Raw genomic sequence first — 27,963 nt, 5'->3', positions numbered from 1 at the left:
GGTTCTTAGACCCGGGATGCCGCCAAGGGGGACTCAGGAGGCCTCTGCCCATTCAGACATTTTCCGCACAAACTCTCAGCGTCTCCTGTGGTCTTGGCACGCTTCTTCTTCTAAATTTCATGTTTCTCTTTTTCTTATTTTTTGAAGTCAACTCTACCAAACGTGGGGCTCGAACTCATGACCCCGAGATCAAGAGTCGCCCGCTCCACAGACTGAGCCAGCCAGGCACTCCACCTTGGGTTTCTTCTTACCAAAAACTAAACTCCACGCCTGTCCCCAGATTACCATACCATCACTCCTAAATATGGGTGTTGTTTTTTTTTTTTTAGTTTATTTATTTCGAGACAGAGAGAATGAGTGGAGGAAGGGCAGGGAGAGAGGGGAACAGAGGATCCAAAACGGACTCTGTGCTGACAGCCCCACGCGAGGCTTGAACTCACAAATCACAAGATCATGACCTGAGCTGAAATCCCAAGCTTAACCGACTGAGCCACCCAGGTGCCCCACTCCTAAATATCCTTCTCTTCCTTTGCAGGGAGAGGGAAGGGAGATAGTCCACAGATGTGGGAGGGGCAGGGAGAACTGTGATTTAAAGCCTCTGAGCCCAGGATCTCATCTGTGAACTGGAGACAATATTCATTCACTGAACAAATTCGTCCCCACTCTGTGCCAAGCATTGTGTTGGGCATAGAGTATACAATAGTATACTGAAATGGAACAGACCTTTTCCTGCTTACAAGCTAGGGTGGGGAAACAGGGAATTAACAGATCAAGAAATAAGTATGTAGTATGTCAGATGGTGATGGGTCCTCTGGACAAAAATAAAATAGAGTAGGGAGGCTAGGGAGAGTGAGGTAGGAGGGGTTACTGCGTTGTATAGCGTGGTTAGGGAAGGCTTCCTTTTATACAGAGAAGCAAGGAAGCAAAGCTATGCAATGATCTGGAGGGGAAATTTTTCCAGGAGCCGGGATATCCCGTGCAAAGGCCCTGAGGCATTAGCATACTTAGCGTGTGGTGTGGCTGCAGCAAAGTGAGTAAAGGGGAGGGTGGGAGGAGTTTAGGTCTGGGAGGTCACCGAACAATGAGGCTGTGTAAGAACTTTGGTTTTATCTCCACAAGATGGGAAATGACTGGAGGGTTTTGTACAAAGGAGTGAGTGATATGATATAGGTACATTTTTATTTTTTTAAGCCTTTTTTTAAAGATTTATTTATTTTAGAGAGAGAGTGCCAGCTGGGAAGGGGCAGAGGGAGAGGGAGACACAGAATCTGAAGCAGGCTCTAGGCTCTGAGTTGTCAGCACAGAGCCCAGCCCTATGCAGGGCTCAAACTCACAAACCTTGAGATCATGACCTGAGCTGAAGTCGGTCGCTCAACCGACTGAGCTACCCAGGTACCCCAATTTATGGACATTTTTATTATTTAAAAAAAATTTTTTTACAGTTATTTATTTTTGAGGGGCGCCTGGGTGGCGCAGTCGGTTAAGCGTCCGACTTCAGCCAGGTCACGATCTCGCGGTCCGTGAGTTCGAGCCCCGCGTCAGGCTCTGGGCTGATGGCTCAGAGCCTGGAGCCTGTTTCCGATTCTGTGTCTCCCTCTCTCTCTGCCCCTCCCCCGTTCATGCTCTGTCTCTCTCTGTCCCAAAAATAAATAAACGTTGAAAAAAAAAATTTTTTTTTTATTTTATTTTTGAGAGACAGTGAAACAGAGTGTGAGTGGGGGAGGGGCAGAGAGAGAAGGAGACACAGAATCCGAAGCAGCCTCCAGGCTCTGAACAAGCATTCAGCATAGAGCCTGACGTGGGGCTCGAACCCACGAACCGTGAGATCATGACCTGAGCCGAAGTCGTTCAACCGACTGAGTCACCCAGGCGCCCTTTAAAAAAATTTTTTTTAATGTTTATTTATTTTTGAGAGAGAGGCAGACAGAGTGTGAGCAGAGGAGGGGCAGAGAGAGAGGGAGACACAGAATCCAAAGTAGGCTCCAGGCTCCGAGCTGTCAGCACAGAGACGGACACAGGGCCCAAACCCACTAACTGCGAGATCATGACCTGAGCCGAAGTTGGATGCTTAACCAGCTGAGCCACCCAGGCGCCCCAATTTGTGTAAATTTATCTTAATTTTATATTTTTAATTTACATCCAAATTAGTTAGCATCCGTGCAACAATGATTTCAGGAGTAGATTCCTTAGTGCCCCTTACCCATTTAGCCCATCCCCCCTCCCACAACCCCTCCAGCAACCCTCAGTCTGTTCTCCATATTTGAGAGTCTCTTCTGTTTCGTCCCCCTCCCTGTTTTTATATAATTTTTGCTTCCCTTCCCTTATGTTCATCTGTTTTGTCTCTTAAATTCCTCCTATGAGTGAAGTCGTGCGATATTTGTCTGCCTCTGACTAATTTTGCTTCGCGCAATACCCTCTAGTTCCAGCCACGTGGTTGCAAATGGCACGACTTCCTTCTTTTTTGATTGCCGAGTAATACTCCAGTGTACAATTTATGTACATTTTTAAAAGATTGCTCTGGGTGCCGGATTGCAAACAGACTGTGGAGGTGTGCGGTCAGCCACAGGGGGACAGTTCCGAGGTGAGAGATGGTAGAAGCCGTGAGGGCGGTGGCAGTGAAGTGGTGGAAAGTGGTCAAGGCTGTGTCAGCTTTGAGGAAACTGCTGGAAGGATTTGCTGGTGGGCTTGATGTGGGCATGAGAGAAAGAAGTCGAGAATCCCACCAGTATTTTCAGCCTGAGCGATTAGATGGGTCGATTTGGGTTTTGGACATGTCGGGTTTGCTGTGTTAGTAGACATCCAGGTAAGCTGTCAAACAGGCAGTCAGGTATAGGAGTCTGGAGTTCAAGGTTGAGCGCCGAGTTAGAGACATTTGGGAGTTGCCAGCATATAGACGGTATTTAAGACCACGAGTGCATGAGGTCGCCTAGGGCACAGTTTCTCAGCTTCCCCACCACTGACATTTGGGGGCGGGACAATTCTTTGTCGTGCGGGTCTGTCCTTGCTGCTGGTATGTCCTCCTCCCATCTGTGACCCTGAAAAATGTGTGCAGACATTGCCAAATGTCCCCTGGGGAACAAAATCACCCCTGCCCGTCCATCCCTTGGGTTGAGAACTGCTGACTTAGGGAATAAAAATAGAGAAGGGAGCTGACCCCTGAGTCTGGTGGCAAGCCAACATTTTATTAAACCAAAGTGTGGGAAGTCCTCAATGAGGGAGAGAGAGATGAGGGAACCAGATTTAGGTCAGGTAATGGTGAGTGGACCAGGTTGCCCTCCGGAACCTTAAGACTTAAAGGATGCGTATATGCCTTAGGCAGATAATGTGGGAGGAAGCCTATATACAAAGGCCTTGAGGAAGGAAGGCTCAGAGACACAGTGATGAGAAGGGAAGGAGGGAAGGAGGGAAGGAGGGAAGGAAGGCAGGGAAAGAAGAGACGAATGGAAGAAGGAGGGGTCAGGGAGGCAGGGAGGGGAGGGGAGAAGGGAGAAAAGGAGGAAGAAAGGAAAGAAGGGAGGGAGGGAGGGAGGGAAGAAGGAGGGAGAGGGAGCAAGGGAGGAAGGGTAATGTGGTTAGAGTATGATAGGCAAGGGGGATGGTGGCAGGAGGAAGATGAACAGGCACGTGGAGACCGCACCATGCAGAGCCTGTAAGCCAAGGTGTGGCTCAGGGGACACTCGTAGCCTAAGCCCAGTGGGCAGCCACGAAGGGTCCCGAGCGGTGCACTAATATGATTGGGCTGTATGCTTTCTAAGGCCCCTGAGTGCTGTGTGGGGAAGGGCCGAGAAGCGGGGGACTGAAGTAGGGGACAAACTGGAGAGTGTTGTAGGAGTCCCGGAAAGAGATGACGGTGGCTTGGAATTTAGCAGTAAAGGTGGAGGGAAAGGCACCCCTTTCAAGATAGCTTAGGCAAGAAGAAGCAGTAAAACTTAGCTGTGGGCCGAACAGGAGGGATGGCGAGAGCACTGAGGGGGTCTCGGCATGGCTCTCGGGCTTCTGCCTCAAGCTGCTGGCTGGGGCGGGAGGGGGGGAGGGACATTTTTATTCATTTGGGGAAAACCAAGAGAGGAAGCCCTGTAGCTCCGCCTGGACCTGTGGAGTTCCAGAGGCCCTGGAGGGAGAGCGCCAAGCTGGGATGCCAAGCCGGCAGCTGGGTGTGAGTTTGGCAGCTCAAAGAGAGGCATGGGCCGGAAAGAGAAATATCGATGCTGTCAGCACACAAGTGATATTTAAAGACGCGGGAATGCATGTGAAATAGAATGAAAAGAGAAGCGAGCTCGGGCTGAAGCCCCGAGCAGCTGAAACCCCCAGAGGAAGAGAGAGAAGGAGGAGCTGGCAAAGGAGACTGGGACGGAGTGGTGGGAACAGCAGGATGAGAAGCGAGAACACGGTGTCACGGAAGCCAAGGGAGGGTGTTTTGAGAAGGGAGCGGCCAACCACTGACAGATGAGGGCCGACACCCACCTGGATGGATGGCTGTCGGATCTGGGAACAGGGACATCATGGATGGCCGGAGCAAGAGCCACTCCTGTGGAGGGGTCTGGGGGCAGAAGCGGACCGGACGGGTCGGTTAAAGGCACATCTTCTAGAGCCAGACGACTGGGGGCAGACATTGGTTCTGCCAGCTACTGGCTGCGTCCTGCTGGGCAAGTGACTCAACCTCTCCGCGTTTCTATTCTGTTTGTGACGTGGGGCCAACAGCGCAGTAGGGTTTCCTATATAACCCACTTCATAGGCAGCGATGAAAATGAATGAATGAGCGAATGCGTGTGAATATGTGAGTGAATGAGTGAATATGGGTGAAGTGCTTAGACTGTGCCTGGCCCAGGGTGGTCACGGGTGTTAGCAGTTTTCACTAGGAATCGCTGTTGGTTAATTTTGAAAGTGAAGAAGGGCTCTTTCTCTTCTAGTTTCCCTCCTTCCTATTCCTAGTCCTGATTTAGTCTTAAAGCTGTCAGCTGGGAGGGAGAGGGTGCCACCAGGGCAGGGTGAGGAGGGCATCCTGGCAGGGTCGGGGTGGGGGGCTGGAGAGTAACTTTGTAGTGGGTGGGGGTGGGGGGTCCCGCTTGATTTAGGGGGACACCACCTAAATCAAGGGATTGAAGAAACATCAACTCTGGCGGGTCTCCAGCAGGGGGAGCGCCGCCCCATCTGTGTGGCTCATGGAGACGTTGGCTGCAGGTACTTCTGTCACTCCTGGTGACATGCCCCATCTCCCGCCCCCTCGGCCACCTCGCTTGCTGCCCCAAGGAGAACTTCAAGAGCAGCCCCCGGTTGGTAGCAACTGAAATCGCTAAGCTCCTGGGAGCGAGAGGCAAAGAAAGGTCTGAGGTTTATGTATGAGAAACAGAGTTTCTGACCCTTTTCAGTGAGGTTTTGTGTCCACAGTGCAGTTTCCCCACTGGGCGCCGGAAGCAGTAAGCATGGCCCTTAAGGAAGGCTGCCCCCAGTGCAGGAAAATTCTGGAACTGTACCAGCTCTTGAGGAAAGACATGGAACAAGTTGGAAAAGTGATAACTCTCCAGGCTAGTAAATCATTATTGCAGGAGCAGGGAGAACATAGTATGAATTCAAGAAACTTATGCTGTGTCTGCAAAGTGAGTGAGAGGGTCTTCTTAAGTGTTTGCAGGATGGACATACAGGTATTTTAACACAACAAAATGAAAACCCAATAAGATATTCACACCATTTCTATACAAAAACATCTACTAAAGGAGATGGAAGGGAAGGGTGTATCAGAATTGGAATCGATGACATTTTAATGGTAGGAGACAAGTGCCTATACGTCACCGAGGTTTGTCAGAAACGGAAGGAATCGGCCGCTAGTAGGAGATGCATTCTGGGCAGCTGGATGTGTCGAGAGAGAGGATGTCGCCTTGGGTCCTCACAAAATCCAGCTCTGCCAAATGGGAGACCCAGTGAGACTGGCATTTTTTTCTGTACCGTGAGTTAAATGAGGTTTTGTTCTCGTTTGTATTTTAAAGTAATCTCTGCCCCCAACATGGGGCTCAAACTCACAACCCCGAGATCAAGAGTCACATGCTCTACTCACGGAGCCAGCCAGACATCCCTCCTCTTACCTCTATGTTTAATGATTCTTTTAAAGAAGTCCTTTGGCCTTATTTTTTTTTTTTAATTTTTTTTTCAACATTTTTATTTATTTATGGGACAGACAGAGACAGAGCATGAACAGGGGAGGGGCAGAGAGAGAGGGAGACACAGAATCGGAAACAGGCTCCAGGCTCCGAGCCATCAGCCCAGAGCCTGACACGGGGCTCGAACTCACGGACCGTGAGATCGTGACCTGGCTGAAGTCAGACGCTTAACCTACTGCGCCACCCAGGCGCCCCTTTGGCCTTATTTCTATACTGAACCTGACCCTACTCCTCTTAAGTTCACTATGGTAACAGATTATGAAAAATGACCTGATGATGATAGCGTTGTTTGATTTTCTTTCCCTTGTAAACAGAACGTAGCCAATAAGTCTAGTCTCAAAGACTTTGTTTTTGTTTTGTTTTTACAGTTCTGCCTCGAAACAACCAGACTCTTAACATTTTATAACAGACTTTTAACAACATTTTATAACTATCTCTAAAAGTATGGCAGTAATGCAAATTTCATAGGTATTATAGGGACCCATTCTAAGATGTTAGTTAGCAAGTCCAGTAAAATTTTCCCTTTAAAAATTACCTTTATGTTTCTTTAAAAAAAAAATTAAGGGACATCTGGGTGACTCAGCCAGTTAAGCATCCAGCTCTTGATTTCGGCTCAAGTCATGATTTCACGGTCTGTGGGTTCGAGCCCCACATCAGGTTCTGTGCTGACAGCCTGCTTGGGATTCTCTCTCTCTCTCTCTCTCTCTCTCTCTCTCTTTCTCTCCCCTCCCCCACTTGCACATGTGCATGCCCTCTCTCTCTCAAAATAAATACACTTTTAAAAAATTAAGCCACCTTCAATTTCTAAAAAATTAAGCCATTTTTTAAAGTTTATTTTTTCAGTAACCTCTACACCCAACTTTGGGCTTAAACTCACGACCCCAGGATCAAGAGTTCTATGCCCTTCCACCTGAGCCAGGCAGGTGCTCCTAAAAATGAAGCCATTTTAAATAAAGTTACACATGTTGTCGTTGAGAAAGGCAGTCTTGCCATATCCCCATCTACCACATAATTTATAATAAAAAGAAAAGAAGGCATTCTAAATATATGAAATAGATAAAGTATGTCGCAGAACTACAGCGTAAACTCGAAGTGTCACATCACCAGTAATTTTTTCAAAGGAAGCAACGCGGTTCGCTTTATAATACCATCAAATAGAAGACAATTACAGGGCACCTAGGTGGCTCAGTCGGTTAAGCATCCAACTTCCGCAGGTCATGATCGCGTGGTTCATGGGTTCAAGACCCTTGTTGGGCTCTGTGCTTATGGCTCAGAGCCTGGGGCCTGGTTCAGATTCTGTGTCTCCCTCTCTCTCTGCCCCTTCCCTGTTCACATTATCTCTCTCTCTGTCTCTCTCTCTCTCTCTCTCCCTCTCTCCCCCTCTCCCTCCCGCCCTCCCTCTCTCTCTCCTTCAAAAATAAATAAACACTTAAGAATTTTTTTTAAAAAGAATAAATACTTAGGAACAAACTTAACCAAGGAGGCAAAAATCTTACTGAAAAATACTGAGTGTTGCTGATGGAAGTTTTAAGACACAAATAAATAGACATCTTCTGTTTATGGGTTGGAGGATTTAATATGTTAAGATGTCAATACTCCCCAAAGCAATCTACAGATTCAGTGTGATCTCTATCAAAATCCCAATGGCGTTTCTTGTGGAAACAGAAAAATCCATCCTAAAATGCATATGGAACCTTCAGGGATCTCAAAGAGTGAAAGCAATCTTAAAAAAGAACAGAATTGGAGGTCTCACACTTCCTGGTTTCAAAACTTTTAGAAAGCTACAGTGATCAGAACAGTGTGGGACTAGCATAGAAACGGACACATAAACCAAAGGGATAGAACAGAGAGCCCAGAAGTAAACCCAGGTACAGAGGTCAAGTGATTTTCAATAAGGGTGACAAGACCATTCAGTGAGGAAATGACAGTCTTTTCAACAAACGATGTTGGGCAAACTGGACATCCATGTGCAAAAGAATGAAGTTGAACCTGTACTTTATACCATCTGCAAGAATTAACTCAAAGTTTATCTTAACTCAAAGTAAGGGCTAAAACTATAAAGCCCTTAAAGAAAACTTAGGAGAAATGCTTCACGACACTGAAATTGACAATGATTTCTTGGATATAATACCAAAAATATAGGCAACGAAGGAAAAAGTAGTTAAATTGGAGTGTATCAAGATTGAAAACTTCCCTGCATCAAAGGACACAATCAACAGAGTGATTTCTCCTATGGGAGAAATATTTGCCAACCATATGTCTGATGAGGGGTTAATATCTAGCGTATATAAAGAACTCCTACAACTCAACAACAACAACTCCAACCTGTTAAAATGGGCAAAGGACTTGAATGGACATTTCTCTAAAGAAGATCTACAAACGGCCAACAAGCACATGAAAAGATGTTCAAAGGGCGCCTGGGCAGCTCGGTCGGTTAGACGTCTGACTCTTGATTCCAGCTCAGGTCATGATCTCACAGTTGGTGAGTTTGAGCCCCGTGCCAGGCTCCGCGCTGACAGCATGGAATCTGCTTGCGATTCTCTCTCCCTCTCACTCTACCCCGCTCCTGATCATTCTCTCTCTCTCTCTCTCTCTCTGCCTCTCAAAAATTAATTCGTTTAAAAAAGAAAAGATGTTCATGATCACCGATCGTCAGGAAAATGCCAACCAAACCACAACGAGATACCACCTCCCACTCATTAAGATGGATGTTATCAAAAAGAAGACAAACAAAACCAAAACAAAACAGAAAATAACAAGTGTTGGTGAGGATGCATAGAAATTGGAACCCTTGGACCCTCGTACTGGGAATGTCAAATGCAGCTGCTGTGGAAAACAGTGTGGCGCTCCCTCAAAACCTTACAAACAGAACTACCCTATCATCTAGCATCATCTATAAACCCACTGCTGGGTATATACCCCAGAAGAAATGGAGGCAGAGTCTCGAAGAGATCTTTGTTCACCCATGGTCACACCACCATTATTCCCAGTAGCCAAAAGGTGGAAACCACCCAAGTTCCACCCACAGATGAGTAGATAAACAACCTGTGTTACGTCCATACAATGAACTATCACTCAGCCTTAAACAAGAGGGACATTCCGACGAGGGCTGCAGCCTGAATGAACCTTGAGGCCATTATGCCAAGTGAAATAAGCCAGTCACGTGAAAACCCTGTATGACTTCCCATATAGGCCACCTAGTTAGACTCCCAGAACTAGAAAATAGAGTGGAGGTTGCCGGGGGCTGAGAGGGACTGGAGAACGGGGAGTTAGCGTTCAATGGGGACAGAGTTTCAGTTGTGACAGATGGAAAGCCCGGGAGGTGGCTGGCGGTGACCATCGCAGAACACTGTGAAGGTACTTCACGCCCCTGGGCGTGTGCGTAGAAATGGCGAAGTTGCTGAATTGTGTGTGTATTTCATCACCATTGAAAATGACAGCTTAATTCCATTTAGAAATGAAGCCGCGCAGTGAATGGTCACTGGTGGACTCTCAGAGTGGCAGAGATAAGTAAAATGAACAATTCTGTGGGCTGGAGAGGGTTTCGGGAAAAGGGGAACTTCATATCCTGCTCTTGTGACAACTCCTCCTGAGGGGAGCGATCTGGAAGATACATCGAAATGTCAGAGATGTAGCCCCTTGACCAAACAAGGGGCTCCTTAATATCCTGCCCTTCTGTGCTGTGCTCACTGGCCCTCAGCAAACGCCTGCAGCTTCAAAGGTTGCCCTGGGACACGAAGCAAAAAGACACACTACAAACCGGGGTGGGGTGCTGGCGGCGTGGGTCCAGAACCTGGCACAGAACTGCCCAGTCTCGGGACTGACGCTAGAGGAAGCTGAGGGGCGTGTGGTGGGCCACCCGAGGTGCTGTGGCAGGAGGGAGGGTGCAGAGTGGGGCAGCAGGTGTTGGCCAGGTTGCAGACTCCCAGGTGAGCACTGAGCACATTCTTCTATTTTTCCAACTAAGTATGAGAGGTCGCCACCTGAAAGCTGCGGATGGGGCAGTTAGAGGAGGAAGCGCACAGTGTGAAGAATAATCCAGGACGGCAGGCCTCTTGAGAAATCGAGCAGGACAGCCGGGCGGTTCTAAGCTTTTCGGGGCTGGTGGTGGTGAGTGGTCAGTGGTGCCCTTCTGCCTGGGTGTGCGTTGGGCATCAGCAGCTGCCGGCTGCAGGAGGACAGAATGCCACAGCGCACGGAACGGATCAGGAGCGTGCAGGGGCGAAACATAAATCCGTGCCTGCCCTTCCTTTCCCTTCCCGTCCCATCATGCCCCGTGAGCACGGAAGCTGAGATTCCCGGGTGGAAATGGAGCCGCCCCATCCCCCACCGTCCAGAGGGCAACTGTCCAGTAGCAGTGGGGGAAACTTCCAGCATCCCAACCTGCTCCCCAGAGCCCATCCCACCCCATCCTCCTTGCCCATTGCAGAAATTGGTGTGGGCACCACCGGCTTCGGAATCTTCTTCATCCTCTTTGGAATACTCCTGTACTTTGATTCGGTGCTCCTGGCCTTCGGAAACGTGAGTCCCCAAGCCTGTGTACCCTCCGCCACCAACCTACCTGAGGTCTCAATTGCCAGGAAGATGGGCCCCAAGTTCATTCAGATTGTGCCCATCCAGGGGTCTGCACCATCAAGCCTGGGCCGGTGAGGGTGGCCGGGGGTGGGCAGCGAGGCCTGCTGGGCGCGGAGAATCCGAGGACGTGGATTCTCATGCCAAAGCTCTGGGTGAGGCCCCGCAGGTACCAAGATGAGTGGGCTGCTGTCCCTGCCAGTGGAACGCCCCTGTCTAGGGATAGGGACATAACGTGAACGTCCGTGACTGGGAAGGAAGGCAGGGGCAGCCATAAAGTCGCAATAAGATAAGTACACTTAATCTAGAACAAGATGTCTGGAGGAAGAAAGCATATCCAGCTGGAGAGGGACGAAAAGGAATTTGGAAAGGCAATGGGTGTGGAGGCAGAAGGAACAGCAAGAGAAAAGGTATGAGGAAGGGGAGGAAAGGCATGGAACATGCTGGAAGAAAGCCAGAGAGTTAAATCTGATGGACACCTGGGCACTCCTAAGGGACCATTAGGAGCCAAGCTGAAGATAGTGACGGGGCCAGACAGTGGAGCCCTGATGGCTGGCTATGGCTAGGTATGGCTGCCTCAGTGTTCACCTCCGTAAAATGGAGAGACTCTGTCTATGCTGTCTTCCCCGGGAAGTGTTGGTGTGACAAGAAATAAAGTCATATATGAAAAAGTGATTGGGAGCCAAGAAGTTGGGTTGAATTGGGTGAACAGATGGAGACCTTCAAAGTCCTCCTTGTCCATCCTCCTGTCTCGGGGCCGTCCTGCTCCTAACAGAACTCTTCCTGAAGAGGCAGCAAGTCCTGCCCCAGGCCTGGCCCCTGACTCCCCGTTGGTGGAGGGCGGGGGGTGTTGGTGTGTTGGTTCTCATGCTTCTCTCCCTCCCTCCCCCACAGCTGCTATTCCTGACTGGCCTCTTGCTCATCATCGGCCTGAGGAAGACCTTTTCCTTCTTCTTCCAGAGGCACAAGCTCAAAGGGACCAGCTTCTTCCTGGGGGGTGTGGTCATTGTGCTCCTGCGCTGGCCCCTTCTGGGCATGTTCCTGGAAACCTATGGATTCCTTAGCCTCTTCAAGTGAGTGCGGGTCTCTTTCCCCTGGATGAGCCCACCAGGGCCTCTGAGCAGCTGAGATCACCCTGCCAGGTTTGGCCAGCACGACCTACAGGGTATGCAGACACAGGGATGCTATCCCGCGGATGGGAGCCACGGAAGGACTGAAAAGGCAGATGGGCATCAGGCAGACACTTGGAAGTTCCCTCCAACAGTAGGACGAAGGACAAATTGGAGGGATTGGCCCATCCACCTGCAAACATTGAGCACCTGCTGTGTGCCCGGCCCTAGGCCTGCCCTTAAGGAGGAGACACAGGGCCTGCCTTCAACTTGAAGAATCCAGCAGGGAGGAGGGGCAGTGAACTAGCATTTGCCTGGCCCCTCATATGCCCCTAGCACGTTCACAGTCGTCACCTCACTTTATCGTCTTTACAACCCACTGCAGGATTGCTCTCTGCAGATGAGGAAACCAGATCTGAGAGGCTGCCCCCCCTCCCCCCACCCGCCGGAGGTCTCACGCTGCTGGCCTCATGTCCTTCGGCCTGTCCAGTGTCAGCCTGGCCTGCTGAAAGGTGGGGTGGAAGTCAGCGAAGATGTGTGGCCACTGCCAAGGCCAGGGAGGTGTCCAGGGCAGGGAGGGCCTGTCCTGAGACAGGCCGTGGGGACAGGCAAGCTTTAAGAGGAGACTGGGGGGTGCTTAAGGAGCAGAAACAAAGGATGTCGGGAAGGTGGGGCTAGAGAGGGAGGATGCCTATTGTCTCTGGGACACTGGAGGACAGTGGTGGGATGGAGAAGACGGGCTGGAAGAAGCATGGCTTATGCACTCACCGGAAGGAGCCGGGGCCAGGACCCCGACTTCTCATAAAGCCCTCCGTTTGCCCAGTGCAGCCTTGAAAACACTTTGATTAGCCTGAATGGCCCAGACCTCCTAGACATCATATAATGTAGCTTCGAGAAACTAAATTTTCCCACACGCACTCTGCCACCCACTTGTTTAACATCCAGACATGTCACTATTCAAACAGCCACTTATTCAAATAGTCAAAAACACAAAAAGTACCTACTGCGTGCCAAATACAGAGCTAGGTGGGGGGATGTGGCACTCAACAGGGAGAAACTTCCCGAGGACCTCGCAACCTAGTCGAGAAGAAAAATTCTGACGACAGTGACCATTTATTGAGGGATTAGAAGGGTGAGTGGGGCCACTGCAGATTCAGTAGCTCCAACCAAACGTAAACCTTGACAAAGACCCCTTGCAACAGCATTGGGGGGGGGGGGGGGCGAGAAAACCAAAATCAGAGCTCTAAGGGACGTCAGAGATGTCGGTGAGCCTCGGGGAAATGGGGCCCCGGGAGAGGAAATGGCTCAGCCAGCATTCAAATGTCTAACCCCCTCGCCTCTCCACACACACAGGGCTCCCCCCCGCCCCCGACGCCAACCTCAGTGTTTCCAAGCCCTTTGAACGATGGTGCACATGTGCCCAGCCAGACCTTGCCACGGTGTGTTTGACAAGAGTGGGGAAGCCAAGGGCAAAGGGTGGCTCCACGCGTGGGCACCACGCCAAGGCACCAGGGAAAACACCCATGAGCACGGCCGCCAGCAGCTACCCATGCGGGGGCCCAGGAAATCTGAAGCAGGCAGCACCCACCCAGTCCAGGGAGGAGAAGACAGTAACAATGATACAAACGCTTCTTTTCTTAAAAAAATTTTTTAATGGGAGGGAGAGAATCCCAAGCAGGCTTCGCGCTTTCTCAGCGCAGAGCCCAACACGGGGCTCAAACTCACCGACCGTGAGATCGCGACCCACACCGGATGCTTAAACAACCGAGCCGCCCAGGTGCCCCCAAACAAACACTTCTTGAACATTTCTTTGCGGAAGGCCCTATGGTGTAGATACTATTATTAACCTCATTTACAACTGGGAACTGAGATTCAGAGAAGTTGAGGAATTTTGCCCCAAGTTTATACAGCACGAGCAAGTGGCAGAGCCCAGATTTGAACCCAAGGAGCCTGGCCCCCGCCCCTTTATTCTTAACCACTTCACATGGTTGCCTCCCCAAACCCAGGGGGTGCAGAACCAAGCCTGCCCCCAGTGCCCAAGGGCCCGCTTTCTGGGGAACCAAAGCTGGAGCCTTTGGGTGGATCTCGCCCCAGGCCATCGCTGACCCCTCCCCCCACCTCTGCTCCTAGGGGCTTTTTTCCTGTTGTCTTTGGCTTCCTGGGCAATGCCTCTGACATCCCCTTCCTGAGTGCGGTAAGTAGATTATGCATGTGGCTTGGTGATAATGCCTTGGGGTGAGGGGCCCTGGTGAGACTGCTGCCCCAGTGCAATGGAGCCTTCCCGTCTCCCCTCAAGCCCCTTTCCCCTCAACTCCTCTCCCCATCCCCACACCTTCTCCATTTGACAAGAGCAGATGAGGAGAGGGCACCCGGGAGCATTGTGCCTAAGGCGTAGGTATTGAGGCAAGTGGCTATTCATAGCTCCTTATTAGAGCCAAAGAAACAGATTCAGAGAGTCTAGGTGACCCAGCCAGAAAGTGCCAGAGATTTCTGGGGAGCTGGCTGAGTCTGGGCCCCAGGCATGGAGAGCGTGTGTGACAGCCAGTGACAACAGAAGCTGGTGGCCGATCCTGTCCTCTCCTGGAGGCACGCAGGGGGCAGCGGTCCCCAGCCCCTGCCCCTCCCTTTCTCTAAAGCATATTTTCTGACAGAATAGGAGCTGAGAAGCTTAGGGAGGCCCTACAGCCAGCTGGCTCATCCCCGTGGCCCCCTCTCCCGATCTGTACTCAAGGCCCAGCTCTCAAGGCCCGCTCCACAATAACCTAGATATGGAGTGTGCTGCTCACTCTTTGTCTGAAGTAATGATTCTTGGCTCCCACAGCTGTTCCGGAGGCTTCAAGGCACCAGCTCAATGGTCTGAACAGCAGAGACGAGCTCCTTGAACTTGGATCATTGGTTGAGGGGGCTGGAAAGGAAGTGGGGGCTGCCTCCACCCTGCAGTGACTCATCTCCCCATCATCCCCAGCCCTCTCCAAGTCCAGAAGGAAGAACAGAGTTGAATGACTGACCTCAGATTCCAAGTCAACTCAAAAGGCTGTTGACATGGCTGCGGACAGAGATCCGGGGCCCCACCACGATCAGACTGGGGCTGATATTACATCCTGCCCTGTATTTATGGGAGGAGAGCGAAGATTAAATCCCCAGTCTGTGAGTGTGTCTGAGACTCAGAGTCACTGTCTCTAGCCTGTCAAGTCCAGTCCCTGACTCAGGGCAGGCCGACACATACAGCATTCCACTGAGCGAGGGGCAGGCCTGCTCTCGTAGCCTATCATTTTTATCCTTGTGGTTAATGGCCCTAATGAGTGAGATAATATGTCTGTAAACCCCTGTTAGCAGTAGGCATTAGACCAGTGATGGGTATCAGCCTGCGTGCTGGTGGGAAATGCTACTCAACCATTAATTAGGCGGCTGCCTGCATGGCACACCCTTCAGGTAGCGCCTGGGCTCAGAGAGCTTCTCGTCTGAGGGCGGAGACATAGCCCCTGCCTTCAGAGAGCCCAAGCCTGATAGAAGGGATGTTCTCTGTCCTGGGGAGCCCCTCGGCCAAGGGTAAAGAGCATTCTTGCAGGCCCAGGAGGGAGACCAGAGTCCCTTGCAATGCATACATCTAGTAAATACATAGATGCATTTGCATACATAGATGTAGATGTAAATGCATCTACATAGATGTAAATGCATACATCTAGTAAATATCCATGAGGGCCCCCTGTGTCTACACCGAGCACTGGAGTAGATGCTCAGGGTGCAAAGGGGAGCCCTGTCGCTGCCTCCAAACACCGCGATTACAAAGCCATGGGATGGTGAGGTGTGGAGGGGAGCCCACGAGCAGCATCTTCAGATGCTGTACTTGCAAATCACCCGTCTGGATTCCCTTGGCACTTCCCAGGTATGCTCACCTTCTAGATTTTCTCTCTTCCGCCCCCTTTCTCCTGCTCCTTCACACTGGGTGTGCTTGTACTTCCTGTCTAGAGGGCAGGGTCCCCCCCTCCCCCTCACATAGCCCATTTCCATGTCATTTGGGGCATAATGGGTCTCCAGCTGAGTGGGTCTGGGGTGTAGGGGGTGAGGAGGATGGAAGGAAGAGTGGGAATCAGAAAGCCAGCCTTGGAGGGCTTCTGGAGGGGGACAAAGAGGCTGCTTTCAGTGCTGAGAGCCAGGCGGTGGGAGACAGCAAACGCTGTGCTCTCTGAGGGGTCTGAGGGCGGGGAGGAGGCAGAGGTGGGCCTATGCCTGGAGACAAGACGTCACCCCAGGCTTTATAAAAGGGACGCGATCAGGGCACTGATGAGGGTGAGCCCTGGAGCCCAGCTCCCCTCTCTGTGCGTGTTCATCAACCCAAGAAGCACCTGGAGACCCACGGAGCTGCCACCCGGCCGGACAGAGCCAAGGTAGGTGCCCAGGGGCATCCACACGTGGAGAGGGGTCTGCCCAGCCCCAGGCAGGCTCCAGAGGTGGGAGCAGGAATTTAGTTCCAAGAGCGACAGTTGCAGCCCAGACAGGCAAAGGGGATGCTGATCTTTCCTGATTATCAGGTTGGCCAGATTATTCTGGGATTAGTCAGTGAATACCCTGACTCAAATTTATGAAACCAGGACCTTGGGGATCCCTTACAGTGGAAGGAATAGGAACAGTGAGTGAGTTCTGGCTGGGATGAGAGGCCACGGGAGCTTTTGGAGGGAGCTAGGGAAGCCCTCAGGGCTCGTGGGCTCCACAGGTCTCCTCCAAGCAGCTCTCCCAACTTCCGGATGGCAAGTACAAACCTAACCCAAGAGCCCCTTTGCACCCTGCTAGCCACCTGCACCAAGAACCGGGGGTCACCCCAGGAAGGAAGCCACCTCACTTCAAAAGCTTTCCTACCACACCTGGAATCTTTTACTGATTAGGTACATAGCCTGTGGTGGGGGCACAGAAATTGCCTACAGCAGGTCAACCTCTCCAGGCCCTGTGAAAGCTGATGGTTCTTTTCCAAACAATTCAACTCTACTATGTTCAATGCCCCTGTGCTGCCTGGGTGGGGAGAGGAACGTGCCACGGTGGTATCTATAATGGGGAGGAGGCGCTACGGGGTGCCAGGAGCTTGGAAGAAGGTACACTAGCCTTCTAACCATACGCCTGCCCACCCCTCACCTTCCCCACTCACCACACTGCCTGCGCATAGCAGCCGGAATGCTTCATCTGAAATGCAACACACACGCATTCCCCCTTCGGGCTCAGCCTACACTGGGATGAAGGCCCCCGTCCCGTGCCCCTTCTCCACCCTCACCAGTCTGTCTCTCCAGGCAAGCTCTGTCGAGGACCTGTGGTCCCGTCCACGCCTGGCCCCTGCTGGCCAGCTCCAGCGCCCCCTGATGGAAATGACTTCCTTAATCCTGTATTCACGCAGCTGACCAGTGCTCAGAAACAGCCGTGGTGCCACCCCCTGTGGCAAACCCGCCTGCCCCCCATCCAGGATAAGCCCCCACAGCTCCCTGGGTACCCACATGCCGCCAGCCTGTCATTTCTGGTGTTATTTTGAAGTGGTCAGCTAAGACGACTCAACTTCTTGAGCTAGGTTCTTGGGGGAGGAGCTGGGAACAAGCACCCTGTGTCTTAGCACATCTGTGCACCCCTAGCACCTAGCACAGCACCTAGTTCAGGAATGATCTCTGTACTAACCTGGGCTGTGTGCATCCATGGTCTGAAGCCACAAAAGAAATGGTTGACCCTGCTCTAATGAACTGATCCTGCCTCTCCTCCATACCCACCCGGGGCTTAAAGCAGGTGCAGAAAACTTGTCTGGATTTCAGAGTGTCACAGCATCAAAGTCTGCAAGGAAAAGCGACTATCTGAGGGGATAGTTGGTGTCCAGTCTGATGCAATGCTCTTACTTCACAGAGAGGCAAAATGGTCCTGAAATGGGGGTGACTTACATCCCACAGGGAGGGGGGCAGAGCTGGAGCCAGGTTTGAATGTGTTTTCTTTTAATGTTTATTTTTGAAAGAAACAGAGCATGAGCGGGGAAGGGGCAGAGAGGCAGGGAGACACAGAATCGGAAGCAGGCTCCAGGCTCTGAGCTGTCAGCACAGAGCCTGAGGTAGGGCTCAAATTCATGAACTGCGAGATCATGACCTGAGCCGAAATTGGACACTCAACTGAGCCACCCAGGCGCCTCAGGTTTGAGCGTTCTTGATCCCATTTCAGGAGTCTTCCTATCTGCCCCGTGTCCAGATCCTGGAGGCTGCAGGGTGGGGGATGGGGGCAAGAACAAAGGGGTAGACCATGCTAAGCAACCATTCTTTAGCAGCTGATGGGCGCCAGTGATAGCCCTGCCCCTCCCACTTGCCCCCCTGAACCACGGCGGCTCCAGTGGACACACTTTTTGTCCATCCCTTTGACCTGCCTCCCCATTAGTTTGTCTTTAATCATGCTTGTTGGACAATACCAAAGTGCTGATGACTTTTTTTTTTTTTTTTAATGAGTATTTATTTTGAGAAAGAGAGCAAAAGCAGGGGAGGGGCAGAGAGATAGGGAGACAGAATCCCAAGCAGGCTCCAAGCTGCATCAATGCAGGGCTCAATCTCACAAACCATAAGATCATGACTTGAGCTGAAACCAAGAGTTGGATGTTTAATCAACTGAGCCACCCAGGCGCCCCTCCCCCCCCCCATGACTTTTTCAAACAGAAATTCAACTCGGGGGCTGCAAGAGCTGGGGTGGGGGTGGGAGGCTGAGAGGGTAAAGGCAAAGGGGGTGAAGTGTGGGTCAGGGTACGCAGCCCCCACCCCAGCAGCCGAAACCACGAGGTCAATTGAGTGCATATCCTCTTGGAGCCCACAAAGACTAGAAAAAGGTGGCACTGACCTGATACATCAGGGAAAGTTTTTTCTCTTCCCTGTATTACAGGCAATAAGACAATTTAATGACAGTCCTCAGGTCTGCGAAGGGTTATGAGAGATAATGAGATGATTGCCTCTTTCTTACTTTTCTTCTTGGAAAAGGAAAAGAAGAAAGTCTCTGCTGCAGCAGGAGGGAACTGGGCCAGGTTTGGGAAGTTGCAGTCTAACGGGAGAGTCGGGCCCAGGAAGTGGAGGGTTTCTGCAGAACCCAGCGGGGAGCTCCCAGGCTCCAGAGGATGTCTGGACCTCAGTGCCCTCCACTCAGTGAAACTCCTTGCCCTGCTTCGCTTCACCCCTCCCTCCTGGGTGCCACACACGCCCTCCCCCCCCCCCCCCCCCCCCCGCCTCCAGGGCTTTCCTCTTCACACTGGGCAGCACCCTGCCCATGCCCTGTGCCTGACCTAGTCTCCCCTCCTTCCTTCTATCTCAGCCTCAGGGCACTGTCAGGTCCTGTCTTCTCACCAGGATGAACTCGCTGGTTTCTTGGCAGCTGATGCTTTTCCTCTGTGCCACCTCCTTCAGGGAGACATTTGAAAAGGTGGCACCCGTGGAGAATCCTCTATCTACAGGTATGCGTGGTATGGGAAGAAGGGCGGGGCAGGGCGGGGACGGGGTGGGGGGTGCACATGAGTTGTCGTAAAATAAGAGTTACCATGGTTCTCAGATTAAAGCTAGCCTATCAATGTGACTTAAACGCTGCCTCTAATGAGAACCTAAGACTAGCACATGCCATTCATTTAGGGGCCGCATCAATCTTGCAAGCAAGGGATGTCTTACTGCTGTTATGGGCATCCGAGGCTGACCCCGGTCAACCACTGAGCTCCTCCTCACGTGTGTTCTCTGCTCTATGCCAACCACCTGTCTGAGCAGATCCATTGGGAAGGAATGTACTATGCAAGCTTTTCTGATCAGTGATCTCAGACCCTGTATGGGGAATTTGGGGGGAAAAAAAAGACCTAAGCAAAAGGACAGGTTGTTAATATCTGTCAACCTTATGAGTTCACTGTGCAACTGATTAGCTGGAGAAACGGAGGCCCAAAGAGGCAAAGAAAACCCCGGAAGTCAATCAAATGCTGCAACAGCCCTGCAGGTGCAGGAACTGCCAAGAGTGTGCCTCTGAGCGGCACGAGCTAGTCCCCGGAACAGGAGTTGGGGGTTTAACACTGCTTGGTGGTCAGTTTCCTGGGCACATGAGATGCGGCTTGACCTCTCCGGCCTGTGGTAGTTCTCTAGCCATGGAACTTGGAGCGTCCCCTGTACACGTGTGATATCACTGCGCCCATAAGATATCCCAGAGCAAAGAGAAGATGGCCCGGGTGCCCTTGGCCAACAGTGTCTTCTCTCCTGGGATCCATGTGTTCTTTCTGGGTGAGGGAGGCTCCCCCAGAGAATAACCTCACCTCTTTCCCCCAGGGACATTGACCTGTTGACTCTTTTTGGCAAGTGGCTCTAAGTGAGGCCACACACAGTAGCCTGAGCAGTAATCCTACTGCAGGGATGATGGGTGTCACTGGGAAGAAAGCCATCATCCCTCCCTGCCTCAGCCAGGCCCTAAGCAAGGCGGGAGGGGCCTTCTAGGAAGATTAGCATTAACTCTGAACCACACCCACACTCCTCTCCTCCAAAGTATGCCAAGGCATTGAGGAGCAGGGCTCAAAGCCAACTACCCCCCCCAACACACCCACTCACACACCAGGCCTCATTTCCACTAATCTCGTGCCACAATTGGCTGGGGTTCCTGTCTACTCAGAGCTAGTTGCACTATTTTACTGCCAAAAATTACAGTGAATTTAACAAGCCTTGCATGTGAAGTGCCTTCCTAATTAGCCTTGTTAGCCCTCAGTGTGAAGGGAAGAGATTATATCTGGGGAGGCAGGGGTGAGCAGGTGAAGGTGACCCAGATAATTTCTCATTCTTCACTGAGCCCTTATGCAGCTTATTAGGGGGGTCACACTAACTGGGGGACAGGTGTGGGGCACAGTGGTCCTAGCTCTACCCTTGTTTTTGTTAACTACAGACTTTTCATTTGCTCTTATATATTGAACAAGCATTTGAAGCCCTACTACGTATAGACGCAGATCACTGTTTCAAGCACTCAGAGAACTGAATGAACACAGCTCCCACCCGCCCCAAGGAGCTCAGTCCAGTGGGGGAGCCTGAGACAGAGACAAGACAGAGGGCCAGGCAGTGAGCCAAGAAATGCCCAACTTGAGTGTCCAACAAATACTGCAGGCTTATTTCCAAGCTCTATCCTGTTTGCTTCCGAAAAGGAAGTGATTTAATACAAAAGACATTTAAGATCATTCCCGAAACCATTTGAAACCAAAGCTATGTTGAAAGAGGAGCCAGTGACCTAACCCCCTGGGGGGCTAAGATGGTCTGCATTGGGCTCTGGGCTTCCTAGAGGTCCAGGAATGAAAGGGACCAGGAACTACGAGAGGGAAGCACAGGCTAGGGGTGGGAGCAGGTGTTCCAAAGCCTTCTCTCCTGGCCTCACCTCAACCTCTCCCTGTGGTTCTGCCCTAGGCCAGCGGCTCGAATCCCAGGCCCTCCTGGCCCCGTGGGAGCAGAGCCCGCGATGCGCGGAGAGAAAGCCCGCCGGGGCCCAGCCCAACGCGCGGGGGGCCTCGCTGTGCCCTCCTCCCGAGAGTGCCGCGGGGCCCCAGCGGCCAGGCCTGGGCGCCCCCCGCAGCCGCCTGATCCCCGCCCCGCGGGGCGCGGTGCTGGTTCAGCGGGAGAAGGACCTGTCCACCTACAACTGGAACTCCTTCGGCCTGCGCTACGGGAAGCGGCAGACCGCGCCTCCCGGAAGCGACCGCGGGGGGCGCTGCGCTTGGCTGAGCGCCAGGTGCGGGATGGGGGCGGGGGCATGAATTTCAAACCCCAGACTAGGCGTCTGAGCTGGGGGTGGGGGGTGGAGGGTAGGGCAGTGGGAGGGGGACTGGGGCTTCTGTCCTGAAACAATAAAGGAAATGCTGCCCAAACATCCTGAGTGCGATTTGTGGCTAATTTTTGCAAGCAGCGCTGATTAGTTTTCCCTCGCTCCTCAACTGGATTTTTACTGGTTTTAAGATGACTTTAGTCTTATCAAGCTCAGTGCTTTTCAAACTAGAGATATGAAGAACCAGATTGTTTTTCCCCAGTCTGGGGCAGATCACTACTTAAAACACACACACACACACGCGATGAATCGCTGAAAAATTTTAAAATTTTAAAAATAAAGAGAAACCGGAACTGGTTGCTGCTTCAGTGTTTCGGCAACATCAAATTTCTATTAAAATTGCTGCAGCTGTCCTCTTAATTCCTAGACTTAGCTCATTGCCTGCAGGTGACAACATTTCGCAGAGGGGCACGAGCCATGGCCCACACTCTGAGTAGCACTGATCTAGGCCAGGGGAGGACGGCTGAAGCATCTCCTCCTTTCCCAGGGAAGTTTACAGCCAGTTGGACAGCTTGATCTGGAAAATGATGCCAACCACTACCCTTTCCACTGAAGCTTAAAGATCACTCCAGCACCCCCCCCCCCCCCCCCCCCCCCAGACCTCTGCTGGGGCGCTCAGCCTCAAGGCACTGAAGTCTGCATGCAAGAGTGGCCTGGGCCACCCATCCCCCTCCCCCAGGGAAAGCCCTGGATGCGGCCAGTTCTCTACCTGCATCACTTTTCTGCATCCTTGTAACCACCGAGGGCACTGGGCATGCAGTATCCCCACTTTCAGGTGAGAACCCTGAGGTTCAGAAAGATACATAACTCACTGAAGGCCTGCAGCCAATGAATGGTGAGCCTAATCAGTCTCCAGACAGCACCTGGCCCCCACTTCATGCCGGGAAGGGTTTCCAACTGAGTCAGCCTTGGTGGACATCGAGAAAGGTCAGTCTGCCCTATGGGGACCTTCTTGGAGGCCCCCCAACAGCTGGGGAGTTGGTTTCTGTAGTAAGAAGTAGAGGCTTGTCAGTAGGGAAACTGACAGGAAATCCACACCCTTCTGCCTGCAAGAAAAGCCAGCCCTTTCTGACAGCCTCTGGAGGCTCCTACCCTGCCTGGCCTAGGATGGAAATGCTCTTTCCCAGAAGGACTACGGGGCCACCACCATCCTGAGAAGTGCCACAGCGTTCCACCCATTACAGAAACGAGGACTCCACTGAATGGAGGGCGAACGTGTTGCCATGGCAATGAGACAGGCTGCCATGGGAACACGACAACCTGCCCCACCCCCATCTCTACCCTGAAACCATCTTCCAGGATCTTTCAAATTATCGCTACTGCTGTGAGCTCCTGTCATAGCACGGCATGACAGGGGGATGCTGTTGATATTTGGAAGGGACTTCTCCCCCAAAACAGCCTAGGCTGCGTCTCTGTACCTCTGGGAAAGGAGTCATAAACTCAACACCTAAGTGAGTTTTCCTACTCTCTGGGCCGTTCCTTTCTCTGATGAAGACAGTGGGTGGGAAGAGTGTGAAGGGCCTCTGAAATGTGCTCTTAGGCAGCCCAGTTTTTACAAAATTCGCTGCGCTGCCCCCAAACCCTTCCTTAAGCCTTAAGTTTAGGCAGATAGGAGCTAGGAGCACACGCGTTGTATGTGTGCACGTGTGCTGCTTCAGGGGCACGGATCTCACCCATAAGAAGCAGGCCTGTGTGGGAGAGGGTGTTGTGTAAGAGGACTAAACATGAACAACTGTGTGCATGTTCATACACATGTGTCTGTGTGACCCTGTGTGTGGTATGGGCCCCTCTAACTAGATTGCAGGCTTTCTCAGCCCCCACTGCTACCCACGTGTCCTTGAGGATGTCTGTCCTGGGTGATTTAGAGGCCCTCCTTCAGCAGGCAGCAGGAGGGGAGCTGGGTCCCATGCTTCTGCCTGAAAGACTTTGGGATTTACAGTTCTTGGCCCCGTGTCTTGGGACAAAGGGATCTCTTTGGTCTCGTGAGGCTCCCAGCCTGACTCTGAACCTGCTCCCCAGATTGGAGGGAGTGTTCAGGGCAGGTTGGAGGCTGTGAGGGGCTATAAACATTCCTGGCCCCAGGGGCTCCCATCTGCCTCTCTAGACTTTCTGGGTGATAGCTAGGGCACCAGGCTTGGAGGTGAGGCTGCCGTGGCACACTCAAATCCATTCCTCCCTGAGATCTGAATAACCAGGAAGGCCTGGGCATCCCTCACTGGAGGAAGGGAAAGGGGGAGGGTCTCTTCCCAAGTCCCAGCTCCTTTGGGAAGTCTGTCAGCATAGCCGGAAGCTGCTCTCACACCTGCTGTGGAAAGGAATAGGAGGGCAGGGACATTTCTGCCTCTGGTATTACACTTAATACACCAACAAGAAATGTTTGAGTGCCTGCAGTGAGCTAAGCTGCCTCATTTCCTCCTCACAACACCTGCAGGAGGTGGGCAATATTATCCCCATGGTACAAAAGAGAAAGCTGAGGCTGGGAGAGGGGAAGTGGTGTGCCCAAGGTCACACAGCAGGAAACTTACAGAGAGCCAAGAGGCAGACCCCCACCTGCTAACTGCAGACACCATAGGCTTTCCTTTCTCTCTGGCCCCTTGCTGTGTGTCAGGCCAACCCTTTTCCTGAAAGATTTGTCCTGGGAAGTAGGTCCGGCAGCCCAGCCGGTGTAACTCTATCCCAATTCCTCTCCAGACTGCTTTCATAACAACACAGGTGAAGTCACCGAGGCCCAGAGCAGGCCTCCTCCCCTTCAACTTCCTGTCAAGGGCCAGGCATCTGAATTTTTCCCCTGTCGTTCTCCTTCTCTCGGGAAGCAGCCTCCCCAGTTCAGACTCACTGGGAGTCACCAGGAGTGAAGGGGGTCAAGTCCAGGGAGAGCCAGCAAAACGCCTTTCCTTACCTTCAGTGCTGTCTTCCATTTTAAAGACATCAGAGCCCAGCACATTTCCACGTTTGGCTCAGAGTAGGGAGCCCAGGGAGGGGGAAGGGGGACAGGACACACAGCCACACCTTCATCCCCTTCTCACATTTTGTTTCTGTTTCCTCTAAAGTTGTCCAATAGAGTCTCAACAACTGTCCCTTCGATGTATTACCGTCACAAAATGCTAAAAAAAAGTACCACTTTTGACACATTGATGTCTGCTCACTTCCGAAGCCCCTTAAAAGACACCGAAGGAACAGAGGAGCGTGAATTCTCAAGGACAAAGAGAAGGGACAGCAGATGAGAAATGACAACCAGATTTGGAAGATGGAAATTAGAGGGCTTGGCAGAATGAGGGAAGATACAACCTCAAAGCCGGCCAAGGGGTTTACTGATGCACCCCAGGACCCAGTCTCAGGACCGGGAGGTCGCTGGGGGTGAATCCTGGACTGCAAACAGCAGGGACTGGCCGGAAATCTGTACGTGGAAAAGTCAAACTTTTTGCATCCCGTCTGCCCAGGCGACACAGCCAGGCAAGGTCCAAGAGAGAAGGTCCCAGAGAAAGACCTCAGAGGGGCGCCTGGGTGGCTCAGCTGGGTAAGCCTCTGACTCCTGATTTCGGCTCAGGTCAGGATCTCACAGGTTGTGAGTTGGAGCCCCGTGAGCTCAAGCCCTGAGTCAAGCTTCACTGTGATTACAAAGCCTGCTTAGGATTCTCTCTCTCCCTTTCTCTCTGCCCTTACCCTCCACCCCCCACCTTTCTCTCTCAAAATACATAAATAAACTTAAAAAAAAAAAAAAAAAAGGACCTCAGATACTGACATCGGAGGTGCCTTAGTCCATCCGGGTTGCTATGACAAAATACCACAGGCTGGTGGCTTATAAACAACAGAAACTTGTCCTTCACAGTGCTAGAGGCTGAAGGTCCAAGATCAAAGGGCCCCAGATTCCCTGCTTGGTGAGGGCCCACTTCCTGGTTCCTGAAGGCTATCTTTTCGCTGTATCCACACGTGGTGGGAAGGAGGAGGGGTCTCTCTCTCTCTCTCTCTCTCTCTCTCTCTCTCGTCTCTTTCCTTGGGGGACTAATCCCACTCATGAGGACCCTACCCCCATCTCCTAATCACCTCCCAAAAGCCCCACCTCCAAACACCATCACTTTGGGGGTTAGGATTTCAACATATGGTTTTGAAAGGACACAAGCATTCGGTCTACAGGAATGCCCCAGGGAGAAGCCAGCTCAGAACTTCCATCTAGAGAGGGTGGGCCAGCACGAGCCCTGCTATACACACTGAATCTCTAGGCCACTCCACCTGTCTCTCTCCCTCAACCATGAACCAAGAGCCAAAGGGTTCTAGGGGTTTTGAAGAAAACCTCCAGTCTGGATGCAGACCAAACCAAACAAGCACAAAGAAAACAGACATCATTTTTTAAAAAAACCTAGTCTGTAATTAATACCCTCGGGGGGCGTAAGAGAAAATTCTGCATCCATAAAGCAAGTAGTAGATGCACTAAACAAAGGAATAATAATCAAAGAATCCGAAAAGGCTCTTGGAAGTAAAAAATATATATACAGGAGAAAAAAATTGTAGAGAAATTGAAGAGTTGGAACCTAGAGTTAAGGACATCTCCTAGAAGGTAGAAGAAAAAGAACTCAGGAGAAAGGCGCCTGGCTGGTTCTGTTGGTAAAACATGTGACTCTTGATCTTGGGGTTGTGAGTTTGAGCCCATGCTGGGTATAGAGATTACTTAAAAGTTTACAACACTTATGGGGCACCTGGGTGGCTCAGTCAGTTAAGCGTCTGACTTCGGTTCAAGTCATGATCTCACGGTTCGTGAGTTTGAGCCCCATGTCGGGCTCTGTGCTGACAGCTCAGAGCGTGGAGCCTGTCTTTGGATTCTGTGTCTCCCTCTCTCTCTGCCCCTCCCCAGCTTGTGCTCTCTCTTTCTCTCTCTCTCTCAAAAATAAATAAAAAACATTAAAAAAATTTTAAAAAAAAGAAGTTAATAGTTGGGTGCTTGTTAATTAAAAAAAAAAGTATACAATATTTAGAAAACAAACAGAAGCTGCAATATGCTATTAATAGGAGATCCAGAAGAGAGAAGAGAACATAGGAGGGAAGAAATGACCAAGGAATCAATGCAGGACAACTTTCCAGAATGGAAGGACACAAATTTTCCAGATCGAGGGCATCCTCTGAGTGAGTGTTCAGTACATGAACGGAAGAGACCCAAGCCAGGGACAAAGGAAAAAGTGGCAAAAGCCCGCAGAGAGAAATCCACAGGAGAGTCCCGACTCGGTGGCACCAGACTTGTTAAAATCAGAAAAGCAACTTCCAACTTCAGAAGGAAAATAAATTTCAGCCTAGAATTTCAGCCTAGAATTCTATTCACACCCAAACTATAAAGAGTAAGAGTGGAATGGAAACATTTGTAGCCATGCCAGGACTGGAAGGGTTTGCTTGTCAAGCACCCTTTCTCAGCAAACTCTGGGAGCACATGCTCTGCTTCAACAAAAGTACAGAGTGAGAAAGAGGCACCCCCCGGAGCCTGGACACAGAAAGCCACAGCCGGGAGCAGCAAGGAGGTCCTCAGCCAACAGCATGTGGCCAGCCTAGGAGCACGGAGCTCCCGGGAGAAAACCCCACTGAACCGTACCTGAACATGGCACCAGGTGGAGATGGGGGTTTGGGGGATCGGGGCAGAATTCCTAGGAAAACAAGGAGTGGGGAAATGGTGAAGGGGTGGGCAGTGATGAACTTAATGAAAAGCAAAGAAAAATCACGGAACTGTAAGCATTATACACTGTGAACCATACTTTAATTATAATCATGTAAACACTGACTTTTGATTTTGCCAAAATCGGAGGGTTGGAGTATAAGACGGAGAAATCTTCATCTGCCATGAGAGAAGATCAATACATAATGTATGAAATTGAAAATTAAGAAATGGAAAGATAAGCATAACCTCGAGAAGAGTCTAAACGACCGGGAGTCAAAGGCGTTGCCTCTGTGCCGCAGGATAGGGGGTGGGGGGACTGGGGGCTGGGGGCTCAGGGCAGGACTGGAGACTGCTAGGTTTCATTACCAGCCTCTTAGTCCTATTGCTGTTTTTTTTTTTTTTTAAACTAGAGTGTTTATTTTTCTGATAAAAAATAATAGATGGCTGGCTCCGTCCGGAGAGCATGTGATTCTTGATCTCCGGGTTGTGAATTCAAGCCCCACGTTGGGCATAGAGCCTACTTTAAAAAAAAAATACCAGATGGGAGGAAGGCAGGAAGGAAAAACAAGAGGGAGGGAGGGACGGGGGGAAAGAGGAAGAAAGGAAGAGGTCCATTTTCTAGGAAATGTGTTCTTGGGATACACTTTCTCTAAGAGCCCTGCCCCACCCCAGC

At 51.3% G+C, this 27,963-nt stretch overlaps 2 protein-coding genes across 3 annotated transcripts in view; both read left to right on the top strand.

Moving 5' to 3' along the window:
- GOLT1A (golgi transport 1A) overlaps window positions 1-14,992 on the top strand; it is a 15,322-nt gene extending 330 nt beyond the window's left edge. Inside the window, exons 2-5 of one of the 2 annotated variants that reach the window (XM_040462153.1) lie at window positions 10,585-10,676; window positions 11,688-11,800; window positions 13,967-14,030; window positions 14,658-14,992. In XM_040462153.1, the coding sequence (XP_040318087.1) occupies window positions 10,585-10,676; window positions 11,688-11,800; window positions 13,967-14,030; window positions 14,658-14,696 (308 nt within the window). In that variant the 3' untranslated portion in view covers window positions 14,697-14,992. Of the gene's footprint in view, window positions 1-10,584; window positions 10,677-11,621; window positions 11,801-13,966; window positions 14,031-14,657 lie in introns of both variants that reach the window. The other variant, XM_040462152.1, reaches the window with a different exon arrangement.
- A 1,146-nt stretch (window positions 14,993-16,138) lies between these two features.
- KISS1 (KiSS-1 metastasis suppressor) lies at window positions 16,139-21,584 on the top strand. Its single transcript, XM_040462264.1, has 3 exons — window positions 16,139-16,224; window positions 19,142-19,280; window positions 21,238-21,584. Exons 2-3 carry the CDS (start codon window positions 19,178-19,180, stop codon window positions 21,582-21,584), a joined length of 450 nt encoding a protein of 149 aa, XP_040318198.1. The 5' UTR covers window positions 16,139-16,224; window positions 19,142-19,177.
- Window positions 21,585-27,963: the final 6,379 nt, after the last annotated feature.

This window comes from Herpailurus yagouaroundi, unplaced genomic scaffold (assembly GCF_014898765.1).
Source record: "Herpailurus yagouaroundi ecotype Mexico unplaced genomic scaffold, PumYag 308, whole genome shotgun sequence".
Classification (NCBI taxonomy): domain Eukaryota; kingdom Metazoa; phylum Chordata; class Mammalia; order Carnivora; family Felidae; genus Herpailurus; species Herpailurus yagouaroundi.
The sequence above is the reverse complement of the archived record's forward strand: the minus strand, read 5'-3'. Positions and strand labels throughout refer to the sequence as shown.

Bases quoted from the DNA above. Each gene is read 5' to 3' on its own strand.
- KISS1 (XM_040462264.1), top strand. From the start codon at position 19,178: ATGAACTCGCTGGTTTCTTGGCAGCTGATGCTTTTCCTCTGTGCCACC. The intron at 19,281-21,237 runs GTATGCGTGGTA...GTTCTGCCCTAG, and splicing joins GGAGAATCCTCTATCTACAG to GCCAGCGGCTCGAATCCCAG.